General features: G+C 42.1%; 1 protein-coding gene across 1 annotated transcript in view; it reads left to right on the forward strand.

The window, feature by feature from the left end:
• LOC138667694 (mannose-binding protein-like) overlaps positions 1 to 27261 on the forward strand; it is a 182032-nt gene that overhangs the window by 117388 nt on the left and 37383 nt on the right. Inside the window, exon 2 of the mRNA XM_069755811.1 lies at positions 21059 to 21273. Within this exon, the coding sequence (XP_069611912.1) occupies positions 21075 to 21273 (199 nt within the window). The 5' untranslated portion in view covers positions 21059 to 21074. The remainder of the gene's footprint in view (positions 1 to 21058; positions 21274 to 27261) is intronic.

The raw sequence follows: 27261 nt of genomic DNA on the forward strand, positions 1-27261 counted from the left end.
CAAGATACGGGCCCGGCAGATGGAACCTGTTGCGATGTTGATGCCTGCTGCGGCCCCTCCTCCTCCGCTTCAGAACTGCTGCCACCTGCACCCTGTTCCTTCAATGGCTGCCAATCGGGGTCAAGAACTGGGTCATCTATTACCTCTTCTTGTAGCTCGTGTGCAACTTCGTCTGTGTCACCGTGTCGGTCGGTGGTATAGCGTTCGTGATGGGGCAACATAGTCTCATCAGGGTCTGATTCTTGATCATTACCCTGCGAGGGCAATGTTGTGGTCTGAGTCAAAGGACCAGCATAGTAGTCTGGCTGTGGCTGTGCATCAGTGCACTCCATGTCAGATTCAACTTGTAATGGGCATGTACTGTTAACTGCTTCACTTTCTAAGCCAGGGACGGTATGTGTAAAGAGCTCCATGGAGTAACCCGTTGTGTCGCCTGCTGCATTCTTCTCTGTTGTTGTTTTTGCTGAAGAGGACAAGGAAGCGACTTGTCCCTGACCGTGAACATCCACTAACGACGCGCTGCTTTGACATTTACCAGTTTCACGAGAGGAGGCAAAAGAGCTAGAGGCTGAGTCAGCAAGATAAGCCAAAACTTGCTCTTGCTGCTCCGGCTTTAAAAGCGGTTTTCCTACTCCCAGAAAAGGGAGCGTTCGAGGCCTTGTGTAGCCAGACGACGAACCTGGCTCCACAGCTCCAGACTTAGGTGCAATATTTTTTTTCCCACGACCAGCTGATGCTCCACCACTACCACTACCCTCATTACCAGCTGACAATGAACGCCCCCGGCCACGACCTCTTCCACCAGACTTCCTCATTGTTTTAAAAACGTAAACAAACTAACGGTATTTGTTGCTGTCACACAAATTACACGGTGAGCTATAACTTCAGTATGATTTAGCTACCCCTTTACAGGTGAGTGAGACCACAACGAAAATCAGGCACAATGTTACACACTCTGTTGTTGGTGGCAACAAATGAGAGAGATGCCACACACGCAGGACTGTCACTGAAGCACAAATGTAAATATTAATCTCCCACTGATTTGTTTTTGTTTGTTTTTTCAGGGAGACTTTAGGAAAAAAAATAATAGAATAAAATGATTTTTTCAGGAAGAATTTAGAAACCAAATAAAATAAAATGATTTTTTCAGGGAGAATTTAGAAAACAAATAAAACAAAAAAAGGCTTTCTATGGCCCACTGAGTGAGAGATGACGCACACAGGAGTCAGGAGTGGCACACAAGCCCAGAAGCCAATATTTATCTCCCACTGATTGATGTAGTGATTTTTTCAGGTAGATTTTGGAACCCAAATCAAGCTAAAAAAATAATAGGCTTTCTATGGCCCACAATTGGAGAGGGAGAGAGAGATGGCACACCCAGGAGTCAAGACTGGCACACAAGCAGAAAGGGCAATATGAATCTCCCACTGATTTGTTTTTTTTTTTTTTTTCAGGGAGACTTTAGGAAAAAAAATTATAGAATAAAATGATTTTTTCAGGAAGAATTTAGAAACCAAATAAAATAAAATGATTTTTTCAGGGAGAATTTAGAAAACAAATAAAACAAAAAAAGGCTTTTTATGGCCCACTGAGTGAGAGATGATGCACACAGGAGTCAGGAGTGGCACACAAGCCCAGAGGCCAATATTTATCTCCCACTGATTGATGTAGTGATTTTTTCAGGTAGATTTTGGAACCCAAATCAAGCTAAAAAAATTATAGGCTTTCTATGGCCCACAATTGGAGAGAGAGAGAGAGATGGCACACCCAGGAGTCAAGACTGGCACACAAGCAGAAAGGGCAATATTAATCTCCCACTGATTTGTTTTTTTTTTTTTTTCAGGGAGACTTTAGGAAAAAAAAATAATAGAATAAAATGATTTTTTCAGGAAGAATTTAGAAACCAAATAAAATAAAATGATTTTTTCAGGGAGAATTTAGAAAACAAATAAAACAAAAAAAGGCTTTCTATGGCCCACTGAGTGAGAGATGACGCACACAGGAGTCAGGAGTGGCACACAAGCCCAGAGGCCAATATTTATCTCCCACTGTTTTTTTTTTGTTCCAGGGAAAATTTATAAACCCAATAAAAAAAAATAATAAATAGGCTTTCTATGGCCCACTATCTGAGAGAGAGAGAGAGATGGCACGCTTAGGACTGGCACACAAGCCCAAAGGCCAATATTAATCTCCCTTTTTTTTTTCAGGGAGAATTTATAAAACCAAAAAAAAATAAATAAATAGGCTTTCTATGGCCCACTATTTGTGAGAGAGATGGCACGCTCAGGACTGGCACACAAGCCCAGAGGCCAATATTAATCTCCCACTTTTTTTTTTTTTGTTCCAGGGAAAATTTATAAACCCAATAAAAAAAATAATAAATAGGCTTTCTATGGCCCACTATCTGAGAGAGAGAGATGGCACGCTTAGGACTGGCACACAAGCCCAAAGGCCAATATTAATCTCCCACTGATTGATTTATTGATTTTTTCAGGTAGAATTTAGAACCCAAATAAAGCAAAAAAAAAAAAAAAAGGGCTTTCTATGGCCCACTGAGTGAGTGATGATGCACACAGGAGTCAGGAGTGGCACACAAGCCCTGAGGCCAATATTTTTCTCCCACTGATTGATGTAGTGATTTTTTCAGGTAGATTTTAGAACCCAAATCAAGCAAAAAAATAAATAGGCTTTCTATGGCCCACTATTTGTGAGAGAGATGGCACGCTCAGGACTGGCACACAAGCCCAGAGGCCAATATTAATCTCCCACTTTATTTTTTTTTGGTCCACGGAAAATTTATAAACCCAATAAAAAAAATAATAAATAGGCTTTCTATGGCCCACTATCTGAGAGAGAGAGATGGCACGCTTAGGACTGGCACACAAGCCCAAAGGCCAATATTAATCTCCCACTGATTGATTTATTGATTTTTTCAGGTAGAATTTAGAACCCAAATAAAGCAAAAAAAAAAAAAAAAAGGGCTTTCTATGGCCCACTGAGTGAGTGATGATGCACACAGGAGTCAGGAGTGGCACACAAGCCCTGAGGCCAATATTTTTCTCCCACTGATTGATGTAGTGATTTTTTCAGGTAGATTTTAGAACCCAAATCAAGCAAAAAAATAAATAGGCTTTCTATGGCCCACTGACTGAGAGATGGCACACACAGGAGTCAAGAGTGGCACACAAGCCCTGAGGCCAATATTTTTCTCCCACTGATTGATGTAGTGATTTTTTCAGGTAGATTTTATAACCCAAATCAAGCAAAAAAATAAATAGGCTTTCTATGGCCCACTGAGTGAGAGATGGCACACACAGGGATGGCACTCTAGCAGAAATGTCAATCTTAATCTCCCACAAAAAAAACAAAAACAAAAAAAAACAGGGAGTGTCCTTCAATTACTATCTCCCTGCAGTAATCTCAGCCAGGTATGGCAGGCAGCAATAAGGAGTGGACTGATGCACAAATTAAATAAAAAGTGTGTACAAACAAAAAAGATAGCTGTGCAGAAAGGAAGGAACAAGAGGATTTGTGCTTTGAAAAAAGCAGTTGGTTTGCACAGCGGCGTACACACAGCAATGCAGCTATCAGGGAGCCTTCTAGGGCAGCCCAATGAGCTACAGCGCTGAGGGGAAAAAAAAAAAAAATGTTGCTTCCACTGTCCCTGCACACCGAAGGTGGTGTTGGGCAGTGGAAATCGCTACAGCACAAGCGGTTTGGTGGTTAATGGACCCTGCCTAACGCTATCCCTGCTTCTGACGAAGCGGCAGCAACCTCTCCCTAAGCTCAGATCAGCAGCAGTAACATGGCGGTCGGCGGGAACGCCCCTTTATAGCCCCTGTGACGCCGCAGACAGCAAGCCAATCACTGCAATGCCCTGCTCTAAGATGGTGGGGACCAGGACCTATGTCATCACGCTGCCCACACTCTGCGTTTACCTTCATTGGCTGAGAAATGGCGCTTTTCGCGTCATTGAAACGCGACTTTGGCGCGAAAGTCGCGTACCGCATGGCCGACCCCGCACAGGGGTCGGATCGGGTTTCATGAACCCCGACTTTGCCAAAAGTCGGCGACTTTTGAAAATGAACGACCCGTTTCTCTCAACCCTATCTAAGATAGTCGGGTTTCGCGAAACACGACTCGACTCTAAAAAGGTCAAGGTCGCTCAACCCTAGTCAATGGTTCCTGGTTGGATTCACATCTCTCTTGGATTTCCCTGATATCCTGACCAGTTCAGCAAAGATAAGTCCTTGCTTTGCTCTTTTCTGTCCACATGTTGTGGACTTATTCGTTCTGTGCATTCTATGTTTTGTCCAGCTTGTCAGTATGGATTAATTCAGTTAAGCTGGAAGCTCTGGGAAGCAGATTTACCATCCACACCTTTAGTCAGGTGTGGAGATTTTTGTAAACTCTGTGTGGATTTTTGTCGTTTTTAATACTGACCGCACAGTATTCTATCCTGTCCTATCTATCTAGCTAGACTGGCCTCCTGTGCTACATCCTGGTTTCATTCTGTGTATGTCTTTTCCCTCTCCACTCACAGTCATTACTTGTGGGGGGCTATCTATCCTTTGGGGATTTTCTCTGAGGCAAGATAGTTTTCCTGTTTCTATCTTTAGGGGTAGTTAATTCTCAGGCTGTGACGAGGTGCCTAGGGAGTGACAGGAGCATCCCACGGCTACTTCTAGTGTTATGTTGAGCTTAGGGACTGCGGTCAGTATAGGTACCACCTCCTTCAGAGCTCGTCCCATGTTGCTCCTAAACCACCAGTTCATAACAAAGCACCCTCAGTTCCGGAAGTACTGGGGCCCGCTCCTTCCCTCGTGCCAAACATCAGGGCCTTAACCACTACCTCCTGGAACTGAAGGTACGACGTATTGGTGTGGTGTGCACATCGTGACAGCAGGAAAGCGTTGAACATTGCCATTTGAACGATGTACGCGGACAGCTTTTTGTACCACACCTTGGCCTTTCTCAAAGCACTGTACGGTTGGAGGAGTTGATCATAGAGATCAACGCCCCCCATGTTTTTGTTGTACCCCAGTACACAGTCCGGTTTGCTGACCTGTAGAGGTACCCCGTACACTGCTGAGGGCACTGCCATCACCATGTATGGTGGTCAAGAGAAGGACATCCCTCTTGTCCTTGTACTTGACCACCAGCAGGTGGTCGCTACATTGGGCTTTGCTCTCACCTTTTTTGAGCACCTGCCCAAGTAGCATCTTGCGCAGAGAAGGATTTGTAAAGTGGGATGCTGGAATAAAAGTTATTGATGTAGAGGTGATAACCTTTATCCTGCAGTGGGTGCACCAAATCCCACACAATTTTCCCACTCACTCCCAGGATGGAAGGACACTCAGGCGGTTCAATCCTGCTGTCCTTCCCTTTGTACACTCTAAAGCAGTAGGTGTTCCCTGAGGTACTCTCACACAGCTTGTAGAGTTTGATTCCGTACCTGGCTCTCTTGTTGGGCAGTTATTGATGGAATCTGAGCCGCCCCTTAAAATGAACCAAGGACTCATCCAAGCAGATGTCCCATTGGGGCACGTACACTTCAGCAAACTTTTTGCTGATGTGTTCGATGACCGGCCTAACTTTGAACAGACGGTCAAAATTGGGGTCATCTCGTGTGGTACACGTTGTAATGCAGGAACTTATGGATGGCCTCAAAACGCATCCGAACCATGACCATTCGGAACACTGGAGTGTTATATAAAATGTCAATGCTCCAATATTGCCGAATTTCTGGCTTCTTCACGATCCCCATGTGGAGGACTAGGCCCCAAAACTGCATCATTTCAACTGCGTCTACAGGAGACCAGTTAGAAAATGATGAATCGGGGTTTTGCTCCAAAAATTGCCGAGCATACAAATTAGTTTGCTCCACCATGAGGTTAACAAAATCCTCAGGGAAAAAGACTTTAAAAAAGTCTATTTCTGTGAGGCTGGTGGTGTCAAACTTGATTCCTGATTCTGCCACAAAATCAGGAATCAGTGGCTCGTAATTTTCGGGGGGCGAGGTCCATATGGGGTCCGAAGAGGGGCGCGCTGGTTCATCTTCAGGAGTGAGCACTGCCTCATCTTCTGTCCTGAGGCTTCTGCGTGGCGGTTCCGCAGGACCTGAGGAGAAAGATGAGGAGGAGGAGGAGGAAGAGGATGAAGAATCTGAAGAGTAAAGGAATGTGGGATCCTCTCCCTCGCTATCAGTGTCGGAGGCAAGGAAAGAATATGCCTCCTCCGCTGAATAGCCCTGCTGGGACCAACGGGATGAACAGGACATTTTTTTGTGAGAATGGTGCTTGGGTGTAATTTATTGGTAACTATGTGTACGTGTGGGGGGGGGATAGTGTTTGGTGCAAACTATTCTGCAAAGAAAAAGCTAAAGGAAAAAAAAAGCAAATAGGGAGAAAAAAATACCTGTGAAAGGAAAAGTCTAAAACAGCAGGCCCTAGCTCTGATAGGGGATGTGAAAAAAAAAAGAAACGAAAGGCACGGGTTCAGACACAGCGGCTGGGTGCACGCAAGGGGATGTGAAAAAGAAAAACAAAAGGCACGTGTTCAGATGCAGCGGCTGGGTGCGCGCAAGGGGATGTGAAAAAAAAGAAACAAAAGGCACGGGTTCAGACGCAGCGGCTGGGTGCACGCAAGGGGATGTGAAAAAAAGAGAAACGAAAGGCACGGGTTCAGACGCAGCGGCTGGGTGCGCGCAAAGGGATGTGAAAATAAAAAAAAGAAATGAAAGGCACGGGTTTAGATGCAGCGGCTGGGTGCGCGCAAGGGGATGTGAAAATAAAAAAAAGAAATGAAAGGCACGGGTTTAGATGCAGCGGCTGGGTGCGCGCAAGGGGATACGGGTAAAAAAGAAACGAAAGGCACGGATTTAGATGCATCTGCTGGGTGCGCGCAAGGGGATGCGGGAAAAAAAAAGAAAGGCACGGATTTAGACGCAGCGGCTGGGTGCACGCAAGGGGATGCGGGAAAGAAAAGTGAGCACGAGTGTTGATCGGTGAACTGCGTCACCAATCAACGCTCGGCGGCGCTAAGGGGGTGAAAAAGAAAACCAAGCACGAGTGTTGATCAGTGAACTGCGTCACCAAACAGGCTACTGTGGCACCACAAGTTTCAGCACAGGAGAGGATCTGTCAGTGTGACTGCTCTGCAGGAATCCTCACCAAGTGTGAGGATTCCTGCAGAGCAGTCAGACAGGTCAGGGGCAGGTGAGACAGGTCACAAAGCAGTCACACCACTGCTGTGACCTGTCATTGGTGGGATCGAATGAGCTGACAGCTCCTATCATAGGCAGGTCACCGGCAGGTCACCAACAGGTCACCGGCAGGTCACCAGCAGGTGACCGGCAGGTCACCGGCAGGGCACAGCGCGGTCACACCGCTGCTGTGCCCTGCGATTGGCGCAATCGACGATCACATCGATCGCGCCAATCGGAGCTGCAAGATCCGGAGCAGGCAGAGGAAGCAGGGCACAGGAGGGACGGAACAGCAGGCTGCGGAGCAGGTACTTACAAGCAGGGCACAGCGCGGTAACACCGCTGCTGTGCCCTGCGATTGGAGCGATTGATGTGATCGTCGATCGCGCCAATCCGGGGGGTTTTTACATCGGTACTCGATCCTAGCCTGGGACCTCTCTGTTTTAGCCAATCTGATTGGCTGAAACAATGAGAAAGGCTGTGATTGGCTGTTCAGAAATGAACAGCCAATCACAGCGATCGGGAGTTCGGGGGGGCGGTGCCATACCCCAAGATGCCGAGGCCATCTTCCGTAAGGTAAGATGGCAACGGAATTTTAATGCAATCACTGCGACTTAAGTCGCGGTGTCGTGTTAAAGGGCATGGCATACTATCCCGTCAGTGGTCATACGGGCCCACCCCACCTCGAAGGGATAGTACGACCAATGTCAGAAAGGGATTAACACATGTTCATGAAAAAACTGTTCCTAATGCATATTTTGATGTTTTTATTTGTGTAGATCGCACCAGATACCACCAGGATGGGCGATTCTACACTGGATATGCAGTAGTAGTGTAGCTTACATATCACTCTTCAAACTCAATCAGACAGGTGCCCCGCCCCTATCAAAGCATATCAAAGTGTGTAACCCCTCCCCACTGCAGTGTGTAGACGTTCGCCCTGTAATACTTTGTTGTGTTATAAGAGTATCAATTAAAATTGCTAGATGTATTATCAAAGCATTTAATTTTGATTTTGATAATGCTGCTATCAATTAAATTACAATTTTGTGGCTGTACAGCGCAATGATTTTGATTGTCAGGCTATTATTATCATGTTATTGTGTAGCACAATGTATTTTATCCTGGTTTATTATGTATGTCTCTATCAAAAAGGGAAATGTCACTATCAAAATGCGATAACTTAGTCATTATATTGTCGCTCTTATTCATTCTCGTCTGGACTACTGCAACTCTCTTCTCATCGGTCTCCCCCTTTCCAAACTTTCTCCTCTCCAATCCATTTTAAATGCGGCAGCGAGGGTCATATTTCTGTCCAGCCGATTCACCGATGCCTCCATCTTGTGCCAGTCATTACACTGGCTACCCATTTGCTACAGGGTCCAGTATAAACTCATCTCTCTCACCCACAAAGCTCTCCATAGTTCTGTACTGCCTTATATCTCTTCTCTCATCTCCGTCTATCGCCCTACACATGCCCTCCGTTCTACAAATGACCTAAGACTAACATCCCCCGTAATCCGAACCTCGCACCTCCGTCTCCAAGACTTCTCTCGTGCTGCGCCAGCTCTCTGGAATGCACTTCCCCAGACGATCAGACTGATACCTAGCCCCGACCTATTCAAGCGCGCTTTAAAAACCCATCTCTTCAAACAAGCCTACCAAATCAACTACTCAATAAACTAACTTTGTCCTGTTCCCTCCTTCCAAATATTATCTGCATGTGAATCTGCACCCTACTATTCATCTGTCTCCACACCCTCCATGCACATGATAACTGCACTTGATACTTGACTATTGCACTTAAACACACGGGCTGATGACCGGATCATGCAGCTTTATATGAAAATCCCTATTTATTATAATTGCCAGACCTGAAATAACAAGCACTTTTCACCTATTGTGTCCCATTTCCTTGTAGATTGTAAGCTTGCAAGCAGGGACCTCACCCCTAATGTCACTGTTTAAATTGTCTTAACTTGTACTGAATTTGTTGGCTGTACATGTCCCCGCTTAATTGTAAAGTGCTGCGGAATTTGTTGGCGCTATATAAATAAAAATTATTATTATTATTATATGATGTATTAAGTTTACTCTTATTTGATAACCCGATGACATGCAATGAGCCTGTGTTTTTGCACCATTATTTGATACTGGGATTCTCATTTTATATGTGTTTTATAACACACCAGGCTCATTGTAATTGCATATTATGTATATGGTCATGTTACAACACCACCAAGTATAAAGCGCGTGTTTTATACGTTTGTAAAAAAGCAAAGATACGGAATTGTAAATGTTTTAAAAAGATTTTATTGTAATAAACTAAATACATTTCATTTGATACTGTGATTCTCATTTTATATGAGTTTTATAAATAACACATCAGGCTCATTGTATGGGCATATTATGCATATGGCCATGTTACAACACCATCAAGTATAAAGCACGTTTTATACGTTTGTAAAAAGCAAAGACACGGTATTGTAAAAGATTTTATTGTAATACAATAAATACATCTCCAAGACATTTCAATAATATTAAGTTTGTACAGAATAATATAAAAAGTATCATTAAATACAGATCAAAGACATTTCAACACTATAAAAATTTGTACAAAATGATATAAAAAGCATTACAAGAGACCGCAGTCAGGGTTTGTTTTAATATGTGATTACCAAATATGTGTGCTGACCAGCAGATAAAATAACCACAAGCACAGCCTCATCCTGTCCAGATGGGGACAAGTGATAGTAATCGATAGTGCTTGCAACAGAATTACTATTTTGTGGCTGTGCAGCGCAATGATTTTGATTGTCAGGCTATTTTTATCATGTTGTTACACAATGATTTTTGGTCATTATATATCTTCTGCCTCTTCCCCACTATCTCATAGAATGTAAGTCCGCAAGGACAGGGTCCCCTCCCCTCTGTACCAGCCTGTCACTGTAAATTTGTTTACTGTAAACGATATCTATAACTCTGTATGTAACCCCTTTCTCATGTACAGCACCATGGAAATAATGGTGCTATATAAATAAATAAATTAATAATAATAATTATATGATGTATTAATTCTCAACATTATATGATACTGTAAAGCTTAATTGGATGCATTGTCACTTTATATGTTTTATACTATTTGTATTTATAGGCTTTATAGTAGGATGCACTATCACTTTAGGATGGGTTGGAAGATAATTGGGTTCAATTATTTTGGGTATTTATTGGGGTATATTTTAATATACTTGGGAAATCTATGATATATAAACATTTATGCTCACTAAATATGTGGGTATTTATTTATTTACTAGATGGTGGCCCGATTCTAATGCATCGGGTATTCTAGAATATGTATTTATGTATGTATACAGCAGCCACATAGTATATAGCACAGGCCACATAGTATATAGGAGCCATGTAGTATATAGCAAATACTACGTGGCCTGTGCTATATACTATGTGGCTGCTATATACATACATATTGTAGAATACCCAATGCGTTAATACAGGCCACGCAATATATAACAGTGGCCACGCAGTATATAACACAGCCACGTACTATATAACACAGCCCACGCAGTACATAGCAGCCACGCAGTATATAACACAGGTGACGTAGTATATAACACAGGCCACACAGTATATAACACTGGCCACGTAATATATAGCACAGCCCACGCAGTATATAGCAGCCACATAGTATATAACACTGCCCACGCAGTATATAGCAGCCACGTAGTATATAACACTGCCCACGCAGTATATAACACTGACCACGAAAAATATAGCACAGCACACGCAGTATATTGCAGCCACGTAGTATATAACACTACCCACGCAGTATATAGCAGCCACGTAGTATATAACACTGCCCACGCAGTATATAACAGTGGCCAAGTAATATATAGAACAGCTCACGCAGTATATAGCACAGCCCACGGAGTATATCACACAGCCCACATAGTATATAACACTGCCTACGTAGTATATAGCAGCCACGTGGTATCTAACACAGCCCACGTAGTATACAGCAGTGTGGGCACCATATCCCTGTTAAAAAAATAATTAAAATAAAAAATAGTTATGTACTCACCCCTGGGATCCAGCGAAGCTCCAGCGATACACGCGCGACTGCCACCATCTTCCGTTCCCAGGATGCATTGCGAAATTACCCAGATGACTTAGCGGTCTCGCGAGACTGCTAAGTCTTCTGGGTAATTTCACAATGCATCGCCAGGAACGGAAGATGGCGCAGGGGCGAGCGGCTCGGCGGACTATGGAGGGTGAGAATAGCAGGTTTGTTTTTTTTAACATTACATTTTTTACTATTGATGCCGCATAGGCAGCATCAATAGTAAAAAGTTGGTCACACAGGGTTAGTAGCAGCGGTTACGGAGCGCGTTACCCACGGCATAACGCGGTCCGTTACCGTCGGCATTAACCCTGTGTGAGTGGTGACTGGAGGAGAGAATACAGGCGCCGGGCACTGACTGCGGGGAGTAAGGAGCGGCCATTTTCTTCCGGACTGTGCCCGTCGCTGATTGGTCGTGGCTGTTTTGCCGCAACCAATCAGAGACTTGGATTTCCATGACAGACAGAGGCCGCTACCAATGAATATCCGCGACAGAAAGAAGGAAAGACAGAAAGACGGAAGTGACCCTTAGACAATTATATAGTAGATTTTATGCACTGGTCATTATTATTATTTATTTATATTTGAGGTTTTTGTCACGTTTTTATCAAGCACTTATTCGATATATATATATATATATATATACATATATATATATATTTCATATATTGTACATTTAAGTATTATGATTAGGTATTTATGTACTAATTGTCACTGCACATAGGATTCGTTAGTAGTTCTTTCACATTAGTTTGGGTCTATGTATGTGAATGTTCTCTATAATCAAGTATCCGATGTGTTCTTTTCATCCATACGGAGTTCGCATGCCTCTGCGCATGCGCGTATTCTCCGGCCTCCTGGAGTTCCCCTGGATGCTCTCACACTGACACGCAGGCATCATGGCTTGCGTGCCACTGAGCGTTGTCAGGGAAACATCCTGATGTGGAGGTGGTGATATGCGTGATGCTCTAACAAGGGCTGACATAGATCTCCTCCCCCGCTAGATGCCGATTGGCGATGTGTTGTACTTAAATGTGGTTGCCCCTCACATTGACACGCCCCCGGAAGAAGCTGGCCGCGAAACATACGTCGAGGTGAGTGTACGCCGAACGGGTACACGTGTGCGGAATTTGGTGAGCACATAGCATTTTCTGGCATGGATTCATATGCATACCTTCTTTAATGTCTTTGTGATTATTCCTTAAGATATGGGGATTTAGATTTGATTAGTTTATCAAGTGGTATTATACTTTGTACGGCTCTTTTCTCATTGTGAAATAAGGATATTGACTACATTATTAGCCTAAGGCTATGTGCACACGTTGCGGATTCTGTGCGGATCCGCAGCGTTTTTTGCGGTGCAGAAACGCTGCAGATCCGCAATTGATTTACAGTACAATCTAAATCAATGAGAAAAAAAAAAAAGATGTGCACACGTTGCGGAAAATCCGCTGCGGAAACGCTGTGGTTTAAAAGGAGTAACATGTCACTTCTTTTTTGCAAATCTGCAGCGTTTTTGTACCCATTCAATTATAGAAATCCGCAGGGGTAAAAAACGCTGCGGATCCGCACAAAAAAACGCGACAAATCCACAGGTGCGTTTTCTGCCAGGAGAGGCAGAATCCACACCAGAAATTCCTAAGGCTAATCCACAATGTGTGCACATAGCCTTAGATGGCACAACCCCTCCTTAGGGGGTTACATTGGCACCCCGGCACCTGACTGTCTTCCATCATGGGTAAGAAACGTTATAACTAACACCGTCACTGTATATCTTTTTCCCCTATATGGATCTTTGTCACTGTGACAACCTTTGGGGTGTGTACCATTTTACAGGCATTCAATGCTCTGTCTTACACTGATGTCAGGCAATTGAGTGCCATAGAACCAGCGTTATTTATGGTGGGGTGTATTAGTACCATGATTTGTGCATATCCAGATATACTCATTGTGCCGGGGTTGTATTGCTTTCTAGACTAGGGTTTTTCGTCTTTTTTGGAATTTTTTGTTATTCCAATGTACAGTCATGGCCAAAACTATTGAGAATGAGACAAATAGTAATTTTTCCAAAGTTTACTGCTTCATTTTTGTAATGGCAATTTGCATATACTCCTGAATGTCAAAGAGTGATCAGCTTAACAGCAATTACTGTACTTGCAAAGTCAATATTTGCCCAGAAAATGAACTTTAACCCCCAAAACACATTTCAACATCATTGCAGTCCTGCCTTAAAAGGAGCAGCTAACATCGTTTTAGTGCTTGATCCATTAACACAGGTGTGGGTGTTGATGAGGACAGGGCTGGCGATCAATCAGTCATGATAAAGTAAGAATGACATCACTGGACACTTTAAAAGGAGGCTGGTGCTTGGTATCATTGTTTCTCTTCAGTTAACCATGGTTATCTCTAAAGAAACACGTGCAGCCATCATTGCACTGCACAAAAATGGCCTAACAGGGAAGAGTATCACAGCTAGAAAGATTGCACCTCAGTCAACAGTCTATCGCATCATCAAGAACTTCAAGGAGAGACCTTCCATTGTTGTCAAAAAGGCTCCAGGGCGCCCAAGAAAGACCAGCAAGCGCCAGGACCGTATCTTAAAACTGTTTCAGCTGCGGGATCGGACTACCAGCAGTGCCGAGCTTGCTCAGGAATGGCAGCAGGCTGGTGTGAGTGCTTCTGCACGCACTGTGAGGCGGAGACTCTTTGAGCAAGGCCTGGTTTCAAGGAGGGCAGCAAAGAAGCCACTTCTCTCCAGAAAAAACATCAGGGACCGACTGATATTCTGCAAAAGGTACAGGGAGTGGACTGCTGAGGACTGGGGCAAAGTCATTTTCTCTGATGAATCTCCTTTTCGATTGTTTGGGACATCTGGAAAACAGCTTATTCGGAGAAGAAGAGGTGAGTGCTACCACCAGTCTTGTCTCATGCCAACTGTAAAGCATCCTGAAACCATTCATGTGTGGGGTTGCTTCTCAGCCAAGGGAATCGGTTCACTCACAGTCTTGCCTAAAAACACAGCCATGAATAAAGAATGGTACCAGAATGTCCTCCAAGAGCAACTTCTCCCAACCGTCCAAGAGCAGTTTGGCGCCCAACAATGCCTTTTCCAGCATGATGGAGCACCTTGCCATAAAGCAACTAAATGGCTTATGGAACAAAACATAGAGATTTTGGGTCCATGGCCTTGAAACTCCCCAGATCTTAATCCCATTGAGAACTTGTGGTCAGTCATCAAGAGACGGGTGGACAAACAAAAACCAACAAATTCTGGCAAAATGCAAGCACTGATTATGCAAGAATGGACGGCTATCAGTCAGGATTTGGTCCAAAAGTTGATTGAGAGCATGCCAGGGAGAATTACAGAGGTCTTGAAAGAGAAGGGGCAACACTGCAAATATTGACTTGCTGCATTAACTCATTCTAACTGTCAATATAACCTATTGGTACTCATAATATGATTGCAATTATATTTCTGTATGTGATATAAACATCAGACAAACACTAACAAAAACCAGAGGCCAGCAGATCATGTGAAAATATAATTTTGGTGTCATTCTCAAAACTTTTGGCCATGACTGTAATTAATGGTATTTTCAATAAAAATGTACAAATTTTATAAAATTCTATGTATTGAATTCCACTTTTTCTATGTTTAAAAACATTTAAAATGAAGCAGTGACAGCATAATTTTTCAACGCCCAGGGTGTGTGCTAGGTGTGATATCCAGCTTCCTTTTGATATGCTTTTGATATTGTTATCAGAGTATTTAGTTTTTATTTGATACAGCGATTCTCACTTTATATCATATCAATTAGATTCTCATTTTATATGAAGCTGATATGAGTTTGCTGCTGTTATCAGTGCAATGTATTTTATTTGATCGTGGTCTTCTCATTTTATATATCATGTATGTGAAAGACAAACTTTATAGCATACCAGTATATTTCCCCTTATTTGTTAGAGTGACTCTAATTTTTATATCCACACCAGTGTAATTTAGCACATTTACCAAAATGATGGTGTTTCTGGCGTATCTTGTTCAGCATTTTGTATGATTTTATATCCTAGCAGTGCATTTATTTGATACTCTGATTCTCATTTTATATGAGGTTTATAACACACCAGTCTCATTGTATGGGCATATTATGTATATGACCATGTTACAACACCATCAAGTATAAAGCGGGTGTTTTATAAGTTTCTAAGAAAGCAAAGGCATGGTATTGTAAAATTTTAAAAGATTTTAATGTAATAAAATAAATACATCTCAAAGACATTTTTCAATAATATAAAATTCGTACAGAATAATATAAAAAGTATCATTAAATATAGCTCAAAGACATTTCAATACTATAAAATTCTTACAAAATGATATAAAAATCATCACATGTACAATTAACATACATCATTACACTACTTAAAAAATAGATAATATAGAGTGTTACAGTTCAGCTACAACAGCACATTTCAGCGGGATTACAGCATGATGTACAACAAGATATAGTATCACTGTTATTTTACAAGTGTTCAGAAAGTGGTGATAGCATAATTTTTCAACACTGTCAGGGTCTGTGTTAAAAGGTGTTTACTAGTGTTGAGCGATACCGTCCGATATTTGAAAGTATCGGTATCGGATGGTATCGGCCGATATCCGAAAAATATCGGATATCGCCGATACCGATATCCGATACCAATACAAGTCAATGGGACACAAATATCGGAAGGTATCCTGTAACGGATCCCAGGGTCTGAAGGAGAGGAAACTCTCCTTCAGGCCCTGGGATCCATATTCATGTGTAAAATAAAGAATAAAAATAAAAAATATTGATATACTTACCCTCTGACGCGCCCTGGTTGTCACCGCTGCAACCGCCTTGCTTTCGTTCCGAAGAATGAGCGCGTAAAGGGCCTTCGATGACGTCGCGGCTTGTGATTGGTCGCTGAGCGGTCATGTGACCGCTCACGTGACCAATCACAAGCCGCGACGTCATCGAAGGCCCTTTACGCGCTCATTCTTCGGAACGAAAGCAAGGCGGTTGCAGCGGTGACAACCAGGGAGCGTCAGAGGGTAAGTATATCAATATTTTTTATTTTTATTCTTTATTTTACACATTAATCTTAATCCCGATACCGATTCCCGATATCACAAAAATATCGGAACTCGGTATCGGAATTCCGATACCGCAAATATCGGCCGATACCCGATACTTGCGGTATCGGAATGCTCAACACTAGTGTTTACCAAATATGTGTTCTGGCCAGCAGATAATTAATTAAAATTGCATAAAGTGAATTAAATAGATATCATATGGATATCGTAGTGTATCAAATTGTGTTAAATAGACATCATACGGATATCATATTGAATCAAAGTGTATTAACCCCTTAGTGACAGCCAATACGTCTTTTAACTGACCTGAGATATGAGAGAATAGCCTCCCCATACAGGTGACAATCCAGCAGCTGTCAGCTGTACACTATAGCTGACAACTTGCTGCATCAGCCATGATCAGCGATGGCACCGTCCAAATCTGTTTAACCCCTTAGATGCTGCTGTCAATAGGGACAACATCATTATAAATGGTTAACAGAGTGTGGGGGCTACCTATTTCTCCCCATCGGCCCCCAGAGATCATGATTGTGTGGTTCTGATGTTTGCCATGGCAATTCACAACCAAATTCTGGCCTTAGAGTCTGACGGCTGTTGTAACCTGTTCAGAAGTTAGTGGCATTTAGGTCGTAAAAATACACATTTTCATTCCTGTCATGCCACTTTGCATTAATTACTGAAAAGCACCTGAAGGGATTAAAAGGGCTTATTAAAAGCTACCCGACAGCCGATGTCAGGGGGTGCTGTTTTTAAAATGGTATAACTTTTGGGGGTTTCCCATTATATGGGTCCACTAAAGGCACTTTAAACATGGATAGGTCACTAAAAAAATTAATTATGTAAATTTTCTTGAAAAAATGAAAAATTGCTGCTACATTTTTAAACCTCCTAAAATGCTAACAAAGTAAAATAACATTTTATAAATGGTGCTAATGTAAAGCAGAATGTGGAAAATGTTATTTATTAATGTTTTGCTGTGGCATGACTATCTGGATTAAAGGGATAATCATTCAAAGCTTGAAAATTGCTCATTTTTTAACATTTTTCTCAAATTTCTGATATTTTTTATAAATAAACACAAAACATATCAACCTAAATTTACCAATATCATAAAGTATAATGTGTCATGAAAAAACAGTCTCAAAATCACTGGGATTTGTTGAAGGATTCCAGAGTTATTACCACATAAATTGACACTGGTCAGATTTCAAAAATTTGGCTCCATCACTAAGGGGTTAAATTGATTACTGATAAGATTCCCACAAATTGATAACAAATTTTTATCAAGGTGACATCAAAGCGTATTAAATAGATATCACACCGAAATTGTAGTGTATCAAAGTGTATTATTACACCTACTGTTATATAGGACCTTTTATTTATAGTCCCAATAATATTTGTTCTCTTTTATTGACATTTTCATACACCTATAGTCCCAATAATATTTATTCTCTTTTGACAATTTGATACATCTATTATTATATAGACCCTTTTATTTATAGTCAAATAATATTTTTTCTCTTTTATTGACAATTTGATACAATTTGATTGTGTCTTTGCTTTTTTACAAACGTATAAAACACGTGCTTTATACTTGGTGGTGTTGTAACATGGCCATATACATAATATGCTCATACAATGAGCCTGGTGTGTTATAAAACGCATATAAAAAATAATTCCAGTATCAAATAATGATGCAAAAACCCAGGCTCATTTGCATGTCATCGGGTTATCAAATAGGAGTAAACTTAATACATCATATAATGACCAAGTTATCGCATTTTGATAGTGACATTTCACATTTTGATAGAGACATACATAATATACCAGGATAAAATACATTGTGCTACACAACAACATGATAATAATAGCCTGACAATCAAAATCATTGCGCTGTACAGCCACAAAATTGTAATTTAATTGATAGCAGCATTATCAAAATCAAAACTAAAAATGCTTTGATAAAACATCTAGCAATTTTAATTGATACTCTTATAACACAACAAAGTATTACAGGGCGAACGTCTACACACTGCAGTGGGGAGGGGTTACACACTTTGATATGCTTTGATAGGGGCGGGGCACCTGTCTGATTGAGTTTGAAGAGTGAAATGTAAGCTGCACTACTACTGCATATCCAGGGTAGAATCGCCCATCCTGGTGGTATCTGGAGCCATCTACACAAATAAAAACCTCAAAATATGCATTAGGAACAGGTTTTTTCATGAACATGTGTTAAACCCACTGTCTCCTGACACATCAGTTCGTATGCAGTCATGTTCGTGCGTCATGTCAAAGTACCTTTCCTCACTTGCTAACGCTGTCACCAATTGCCCCATTTCTGAATCCACAGGCAGGAGGGTTGCTGGATTCAGAACATTACATCTTTTGAGGGTGACATCAAAACATTCATAAAACACCTTACGTCCCACTCTACTGGTTTTTTTGTCAAGAATAGTGGAGGTTTTTCCTCTTATGGTTTCTTATGGATCATTTTGCACAGGTGTGCCAGGCGGCCAAATCCTGATTGTAGGCTGGCTGCATTATCGGTATTATTGCATCTGTGCATCTGTCATCCACCATCTTAACTTTGGTCCGCTGCACTCTGGTTAGTGTAATTGTTTGGAGGCCTTGGACAGGTAAGCATCTCTGCCTGTGTACTGTTTTTTTCAAGAATAGTGGTGTTTTTTTCCTCTTATAGTGTTTTTTTTGTTAGAGTAGGACTGGCAATACATAAGGACCCTTGACGTGGGTTGCCAGCTTAAGTATTGTGGCCATAATACCAACCAATACCTTGCATACATTGTTATGTTTTTGGGCACGTTATTTTTTACTGGGTGCGGCTGGGCCCTAGATGGCTCTGTAAGCTGTGGCCTCTGTTCACACAGGATGCATTATAGCAATGGCTGGCCCGCTACTTGGCGTCATTAATAGGCCTTGAGCCATATGCTCTGCACTTCTGTGTGAACATGCCACTTACAGATTATTTTGCATAGGTGTGCCAGGCGGCCAAATCCTGATTGTAGGCTGGCTGCATTATCGGTATTATTGCACCTGTGCATCTGTCATCCACTATCTTAACTTGGGTCCGCTGCACTCTGGTTAGTATATTTGTTTGGAGGCTTTGGACAGGTAAGCATCTCTGCCTGTGTACTGTTTTATTGTCTAGAATAGTGGAGGTTTTTTCCTCTTATGGTGTTTTTTTCCTTATTATCCCTCCTTTAACCATTAACCTCCCTGTGTGGAGTGAATACCTTGTTTTACTAAATTGATATACCTTGTTAACCCTTGCTCTGCCTCCTGTTTGTCACTGCATCCTGCAACCTGCTTACATACTCAATCTATTACACTTATGAGGCAGGGCCAGGTGGATGGCCCAGGGAACTACAGTCAAAGGGTCATCAAAAAGCAGACTGCTTGCCTGATTTGCAAGGGGTGAGGTGGAAGACAGATGGGAAGACAGATGGACAGAGGTGCAAACTCTATTCTTTCAGCAGGGAACCAGATGGAAGACAAAATGAAGGATCTGGGTGCACTCTAAGCCATCCAATCTAAAACTGCCTCTACTTGTTCTGGCCTCACCTTTCGTCCAGTGGTATTCGGACCTACGACATTGCGCAGAATGTCCTGTGCCCAGCGTGCACTCAAGAAAAATGTTTCATTTTAGCATGTAGCAGGCACAGATCGACCACGACCTCACTCTCCCTGTAGCGGCTACTCCACCACCAGCAGCAACATGGCCACGTCCTTTCTTTGATGCTCTGCTCATTATGTGAAACCAAAAAAAGTTCAGAATATTATGCACCATGTATAGAGATTGTTGACAGCAGATTATTGGACTGCCTGCATGCAGAGTGCCCACACAGAGCCTGTTTGCATAGTACCTCCAACTAGCCTGTTTTTAAGGGTTCCCCCACAGAGGCTGTTTTCATTGTACCCCCAACTCATCAGTTTTGAAGAATTTTCACCAACGATGGTGTTTTGCAGAGTACCCCCAATAAGGCTGTTTTCATAGTATCAGCATCAAAGCTATTTTGCAGCGTACCTCTCTAAAAAGAAAAAACACAAAACCAGTGTTGGCTAGTGACTACCTCTTCCTCCCCCTCTTCCAACTACACTGCCACTTCCTCATCCACTTGGACCTTCACTTTAAGTTTATTATTTTATGCTTTTATTCCATGTTATTTTATGTTATTTTCCTATCCACATATGTTTGCAGAGCAAATGTCCTGCTCTTGCCCCGTTTTTCTTCCTTTTGCAGCACCATAGTCCCTACTATGACCATTGTGTAGACACTTTATAGCACAACAGTACAGGTACCTATTGACTTCTATGGGGTTCAGATTCATGTTCGAATAGAGTTCTGCTACCCGAATTGAGCTTTGGACTGCTGTTCGGTCGAACCCGACGAACCCGAACATCCACTGGTCTGCTCATTCCCAATCAAGACGGTTGGAAATTCTGTATATGTCACATATTGAATATTTGACAGCAGAAACTATAACCCTGTCTAAAGCCAGTTTTTGTGACAATCATTACATTTTGATTAATGAAAGTTTTATGTGTTTTATTCCTGTAACAATAACAATTTGACTATTTTCTTTAGAGAAATATCCTCAACAATGAAGCTTATACAGCTTTTCAGTCTTCTATTATATGGACTTCTCCTGAATGCACACATTACTGCAGATAATGGAAAATGTGAAGAAGGAACCAATACATGTGCGATTATATCATGCAGTACACATAGCCATAGTGGATTGCCTGGAAGGGATGGAAGAGATGGAAAAGAAGGTTTAAAAGGAGAAAAAGGAGAGCGAGGTAACATGTTAATATTACAGTACTGTGAATCAACACTCAGAAAGCTGTTGAACCTCTGTTCTGTGTGTGATAATACTCCAACGAGATGTTGTGGAGACTAGTTTTTAATTCCTACATGAAAAACATTTGTGACCAAAATGAGTTCAGTTTGGAAAGGTCTTTTTCACAAGGGAAAAGGAGAAATTGTGAAGAAGCCTTATCGTACTCTGCTTTGTTGGGGCCAACTTTGGAATGACAACTCTAGCAGTAATATGCTTTCGATTTTGGAGCAGAGTTAACCAGATTAGACAATATCAATATGGTACAGTCAAGCGGAAAGAGGCAGCGTGAGGTGGGGAACAGATTTGGAGTGAGAGAGGCTTCAGATCTACAATAGCTCATCAGCATGATTTAATTGTCAATTCCAACAGTGATTTCTCAGTAAAAGAGGAATGGACTGGCCATGTAAAGGTATTGCTGAATCTATCTATAAAAAAGCCACATGCACATATGAGTGGCCCACCAGGGCCGTGGGGTACTCGGTACCGGGTCTGGTACTTAAAGGGTATGTCACCGTGGCTGTGACCCGATCCTTGCCCCTGGGCACCCAATTAAAAGGGAAGGTCTTTTAAGTTTGTGTTCGTGATGCTACCTGTGGTGTTTGGTCAGTGGGGACCAAGGATGCTTAAAGGGGTCCTCTTGGGTGATGTTATGGCAGCTAGATGGTATAACTTCCCACGGGTGAAGTTGGGTCCTCTGGGGTGATGTTATGGCAGCTAGATGGTGTAACTTCACACGGGTGAAGTTGGGTCCCCAGGGCTCCCGATGTGTAGATGAAAATGGTGAGTGGTTCGGTAAGAAACAGAGGACACAGGTTTGCTGTCTCTTTATCTGGTTGACTAACGGCTTCAGGCAACCGCAGTCCAGGGCACCACATCCCAGGTGCATATATACAAAAGGAAAACAGCCGCACTCAAGTCTTTGCATTTCTGTAGAAAATTTAGTTGCTTTATTCACGTGTACAGACACCACCAAAAATAATTTTCAAAGAAAAATTGCGGACAACAGGGTTAACGTTTTGACCAGGCACGGTCTTTCTCAAAAGCCCACTGTAAAACAAAATTAATGTGTGAGTGTGCTGTACAAATATACATGTGTTAAGCAGGTGAAGGACATATATACATGAAGGAAGAAACCAACAACTTCCGGTTAAAATATATGGAAATTCTGAACAGCTATCTATACATTAGGTATGGACTCAATCAGGCCCCAGAAAGGTATATCATGGAATGACACAGGCTATCATGAGCAAATTAAAGTCCCATGGGTGCAGGTTAGAGCAGGGACCACTACAAAGGACGCACTTATACTGAACCTGATTTAGGAATAGGTACAAGCAGGTAAAAATGAACAAGCCGCCATATTGGTGTACTGACCTTTTGTCAGGAGAGTGAATAGGAGAAAATAGATAAAATAGAAGGCTAGAGGGAAGAGAAGAAAGATCATGGGTAAATAAGTAGTAAAATGACAATTGACCTGTAAAGGAAAGGACAAACAGATGTTGTGAACAAGTAACATTACCAACTTCAGGCCGAGTTCAAGGGTAGGATGTCCGTCTCATTGGTGGTGCAGTGGTTAATGCGGTGGATAGTTGCGCTTTAAATAGGGCGCTAGTACCGCAACATCCAGCGCACAACGGCGCACAGCTCCAGAGAGCTGAAATGATTCCAATAAATGTACCAACAGCGCCAAACCCATTGTGTCCTGGCCTTTAGCCACTATAGGCCCCCTTATAGTTACAACCTGATGCCGAGTTCCATCTGCATTGCTATTAATATATGTCCAACACCAGGAACAGGCTACTGCGCAGGCGGCGGTTAACCCTGCCTCTGGAGACGCACCGCGCATGTTCTGATCTTTTTCATCACACAGCCATGTAGCTTTGGCCCCGACACCCAGTGCGCAGGCGCCGTGACACTGCGCACGCATTACTGCGGTGCAAGCCTCCATTTCAGCTCTCTGGAGCTGTGCGCCATTGTGCGCTGTTCGTTCCGGTACTAGCGCCCTATTTAAAGCGCAAGTATCCACCGCATTAACCACTGCACCACCAATGAGACGGACATTCTACCCATGAACTCGGCCTGAAGTTGGTAATGTTACTTGTTCATAACATCTGTTTGTCCATTCCTTTACAGGTTAATTGTTGTTTTACTACTTATTTACCCATGATCTTTCTTCTCTTCCCTCTAGCCTTCTGGGACCCTCCCCCTATTTATCTATTTTCTCCTTTTCACTCTCCTGACAAAAGGTCAGTACACCAATATGGCGGCTTGATCTTTTTTACCTGCTTGTACCTATTCCTAAATTAGGTTCAGTATAAGTGCATCCTTTGTAGTCATCACTGCTCTAACCTGCACCCATGGGACTTTAACCCATTAGTGACAGAGCCAATTTGGTACTTAATGACCGAGCCAATTTTTACAATTCTGACCACTGTCACTTTATGAGGTTATAACTCTGGAACGCTTTAACGGATCCCGCTGATTCTGAGATTGTTTTTTCGTGACATATTGTACTTCATGTTAGTGGTAACATTTCTTCGATATTACTTGCGATTATTTATGAAAAAAATTGAAATTTGGCAAAAAAATTTAAAATTTTGCAATTTTCAAACTTTGTATTTTTATGCCCTTAAATCAGAGAGATATGTCACGAAAAATAGTTAATAAATAACATTTCCCACATGTCTACTTTACATCGGCACAATATAGGAAACAAAATTTTTTTTTGTTAAGGAGTTATAAGGGTTAAAAGTTGACCAGCAATTTCTCATTTTTACAACACCATTTTTTTTTAGGGACCACATCACATTTGAAGTCATTTTGAGGGGTGTATATGATAGAAAATACCCAAGTGTGACACCATTCTAAAAACTACACCCCTCAAGGTGCTCAAAACCACATTCAAGAAGTTTATTAACCCTTTACGTGCTTCACAGGAACTGAAACAATGTGGAAGGAAAAAATGAACATTTAACTTTTTTTTGCAAACATCTTAATTCAGAACCATTTTTTTTATTTTCACATATGTAAAAACAGAAATGTAACCATAAATTTTGTTATGCAATTTCTCCTGAATATGTCAATAGAATGGTCTGCGGGCGTTATGTTGCGTTTGCAGAGCCCCTGATATACCTAACCAGTAGAAACCCTCCACAAGTGACCCCATTTTGGAAACTAGACCCCCCAAGGAACTTATCTAGATGTGTGGTGAGAACTTTGAATGCCCAAGTGCTTCACAGAAGTTTAGAATGCAGAGTCGTGAAAAAAAAAAAAAAAAAATTTTCCACAAAAAAGATATTGTAGCCCCCAAGTTTTTATTTTCACAAGGGTAACAGGAGAAATTGGACTGCAATAGTTATTGTACAATTTATCCCGAGTACGCTGATGTGCCATATGTGGGGGTAAACCACTGTTTGGGAGCACGGCAGAGCTCGGAAGGGAATGAGCGCCGTTTTGGAATGCAGACTTTGATAGAATAGTCTGTGGGCGTTATGTTGCGATTGCAGAGCCCCTGATGTACCTAAACAGTAGTAACCCCCCACAAGTGACCCCATTTTAGAAACTAGACCCCCCAAGGAACTTATCTAGATGTGTGGTGAGAACTTTGAATGCCCAAGTGCTTCACAGAAGTTTAGAATGCAGAGTCGTGAAAATAAAAAATATTTTTTTTCCACAAAAAAGATTTTGTAGCCCCCAAGTTTTTATTTTCACAAGGGTAACAGGAGAAATTGGACCCCAGAAGTTGTTGTCCAATTTATCCCGAGTACACTGATGCCCCATATGTGGGGGTAACCCACTGTTTGGGCGCACGGCAGAGCTCAGAAGGGAGGGAGCACCATTTGACTTTTTGAGCACAAAATTTTTTTTTAGGGACCACATCACATTTGAAGTCATTTTGAGGGGTCTATATGATAGAAAATAATGAAGTGTGACACCACTCTAAAAACTACACCCATCAAGGTTCTCAAAACCACATTCAAGAAGTTTATTAACCCTTTACGTGCGTCACAGGAACTGAAACAATGTGGAAGGAAAAAATGAACATTTAACTTTTTTTTGCAAACATCTTAATTCAGAACCATTTTTTTTATTTTCACATGTGTAAAAACAGAAATGTAACCATAAATTTTGTTATGCAATTTCTCATGAATATGTCAATACCCCATATGTGGGGGTAAACCACTGTTTGGGCGCACCGCAGAGCTTGGAAGTGAAGGAGCGCTGTTTGACTTTTTCAATGCAGAATTGGCTGGAATTGAGATCGGACGCCATGTCACGTTTAGAGAGCCCCTGATGTACCTAAACAGTGGAAACTCCCCACAAGTGACACCATTTTGGAAACTAGACCCCTTATGGAACTTATCTAGATGTGTGGTGAGCACTTTGAACCCCCAAGAGCTTCACAGAAGTTTATAACGTAGAGCCGTGAAAATAAAAAATCGCTTTTGTTTACACAAAAATGATCTTTTCGCCCCCAAATTCTTATTTTCACAAGGGTAACAGGAGAAATTAGACCACAAAAGTTGTTGTGCGATTTCTCCTGAATACGTCGATACCCCATATGTGAGGGTATACCACTGTTTGGGCGCACCGCAGAGCTTGGAAGAGAAGGAGTGCCGTTTTACTTTTTCAATGTAGAATTGTCTGGAATTGAGATCAGACGCCATGTTGCGTTTGCAGAGCCCCTAGTGTGCCTAAACAGTGGAAACCCCCCACAAGTGACACCATTTTGGAAACTAGACTCCTTAAGGAACTTATCTAGATGTGTGGTGAGCACTTTGAACCCCCATGTGCTTCACAGACGTTTATAACGTAGAGCCGTGAAAAAAAAAAATCGCATTTTTTCTACAAAAATGATTTTTTTGCCCTCAAACTTTTATTTTCACAAGGGTAATAGGAGAAATTAGACCACAAAAGTTGTTGTGTGATTTCTCCTGAGTACGTCGATACCCAATATGTGGGGGTAAACCACTGTTTGGGCGCACCGCAGAGCTTGGAAGAGAAGGAGTGCCGTTTTACTTTTTCAATGTAAAATTGGCTGGAATTGAGATTGGACGCCATGTCGCGTTTGGAGAGCCCCTGATGTGCCTAAACAGTTGAAATCCCCCACAAGTGACCCCATTTTCAAAACTAGACCCCCCATGGAACTTATCTAGATGTGTGGTGAGAACTTTGAATGCCCAAGTGCTTCACAGAAGTTTAGAATGCAGAGTCGTGAAAATAAAAATTATTTTTTTTTCCACAAAAAAGATTTTTAGCCCCCAAGTTTTTATTTTGACAAGGGTAACAAGAGAAATTGGACCCCAAAAGTTGTTGTCCAATTTGTCCCGAGTATGCTGGTACCCCATATGTGGGGGTAAACCACTGTTTGGGCGCATGGCAGAGCTCGGAAGGATAGAGCGCAGTTTTGGAATGCAGACTTTGATAGAATGGTCTGTGGGCGTTATGTTGCGTTTGCAGAGCCCCTGATTTACCTAACCAGTAGAAACCCTCCACAAGTGACCCCATTTTGGAAACTAGACCCCCCAAGGAACTTATCTAGATGTGTGGTGAGAACTTTGAATGCCCAAGTGCTTCACAGAAGTTTAGAATGCAGAGTCGTGAAAATAAAAAAAAAAAAATTTCCACAAAAAAGATATTGTAGCCCCCAAGTTTTTATTTTCACAAGGGTAACAGGAGAAATTGGACTGCAATAGTTGTTGTCCAATTTATCCCGAGTACGCTGATGCGCCATATGTGGGGGTAAACCACTGTTTGGGCGCACGGCAGAGCTCGGAAGGGAATGAGCGCCGTTTTGGAATGCAGACTTTGATGGAATGGTCTGTGGGCATTATGTTGCGATTGCAGAGCCCTTGATGTACCTAAACAGTAGTAACCCCCCACAAGTGACCACATTTTGGAAACTAGACCCCCCAAGGAACTTATCTAGATGTGTGGTGAGAACTTT

Source organism: Ranitomeya imitator, chromosome 2, assembly GCF_032444005.1.
Source record: "Ranitomeya imitator isolate aRanImi1 chromosome 2, aRanImi1.pri, whole genome shotgun sequence".
Classification (NCBI taxonomy): domain Eukaryota; kingdom Metazoa; phylum Chordata; class Amphibia; order Anura; family Dendrobatidae; genus Ranitomeya; species Ranitomeya imitator.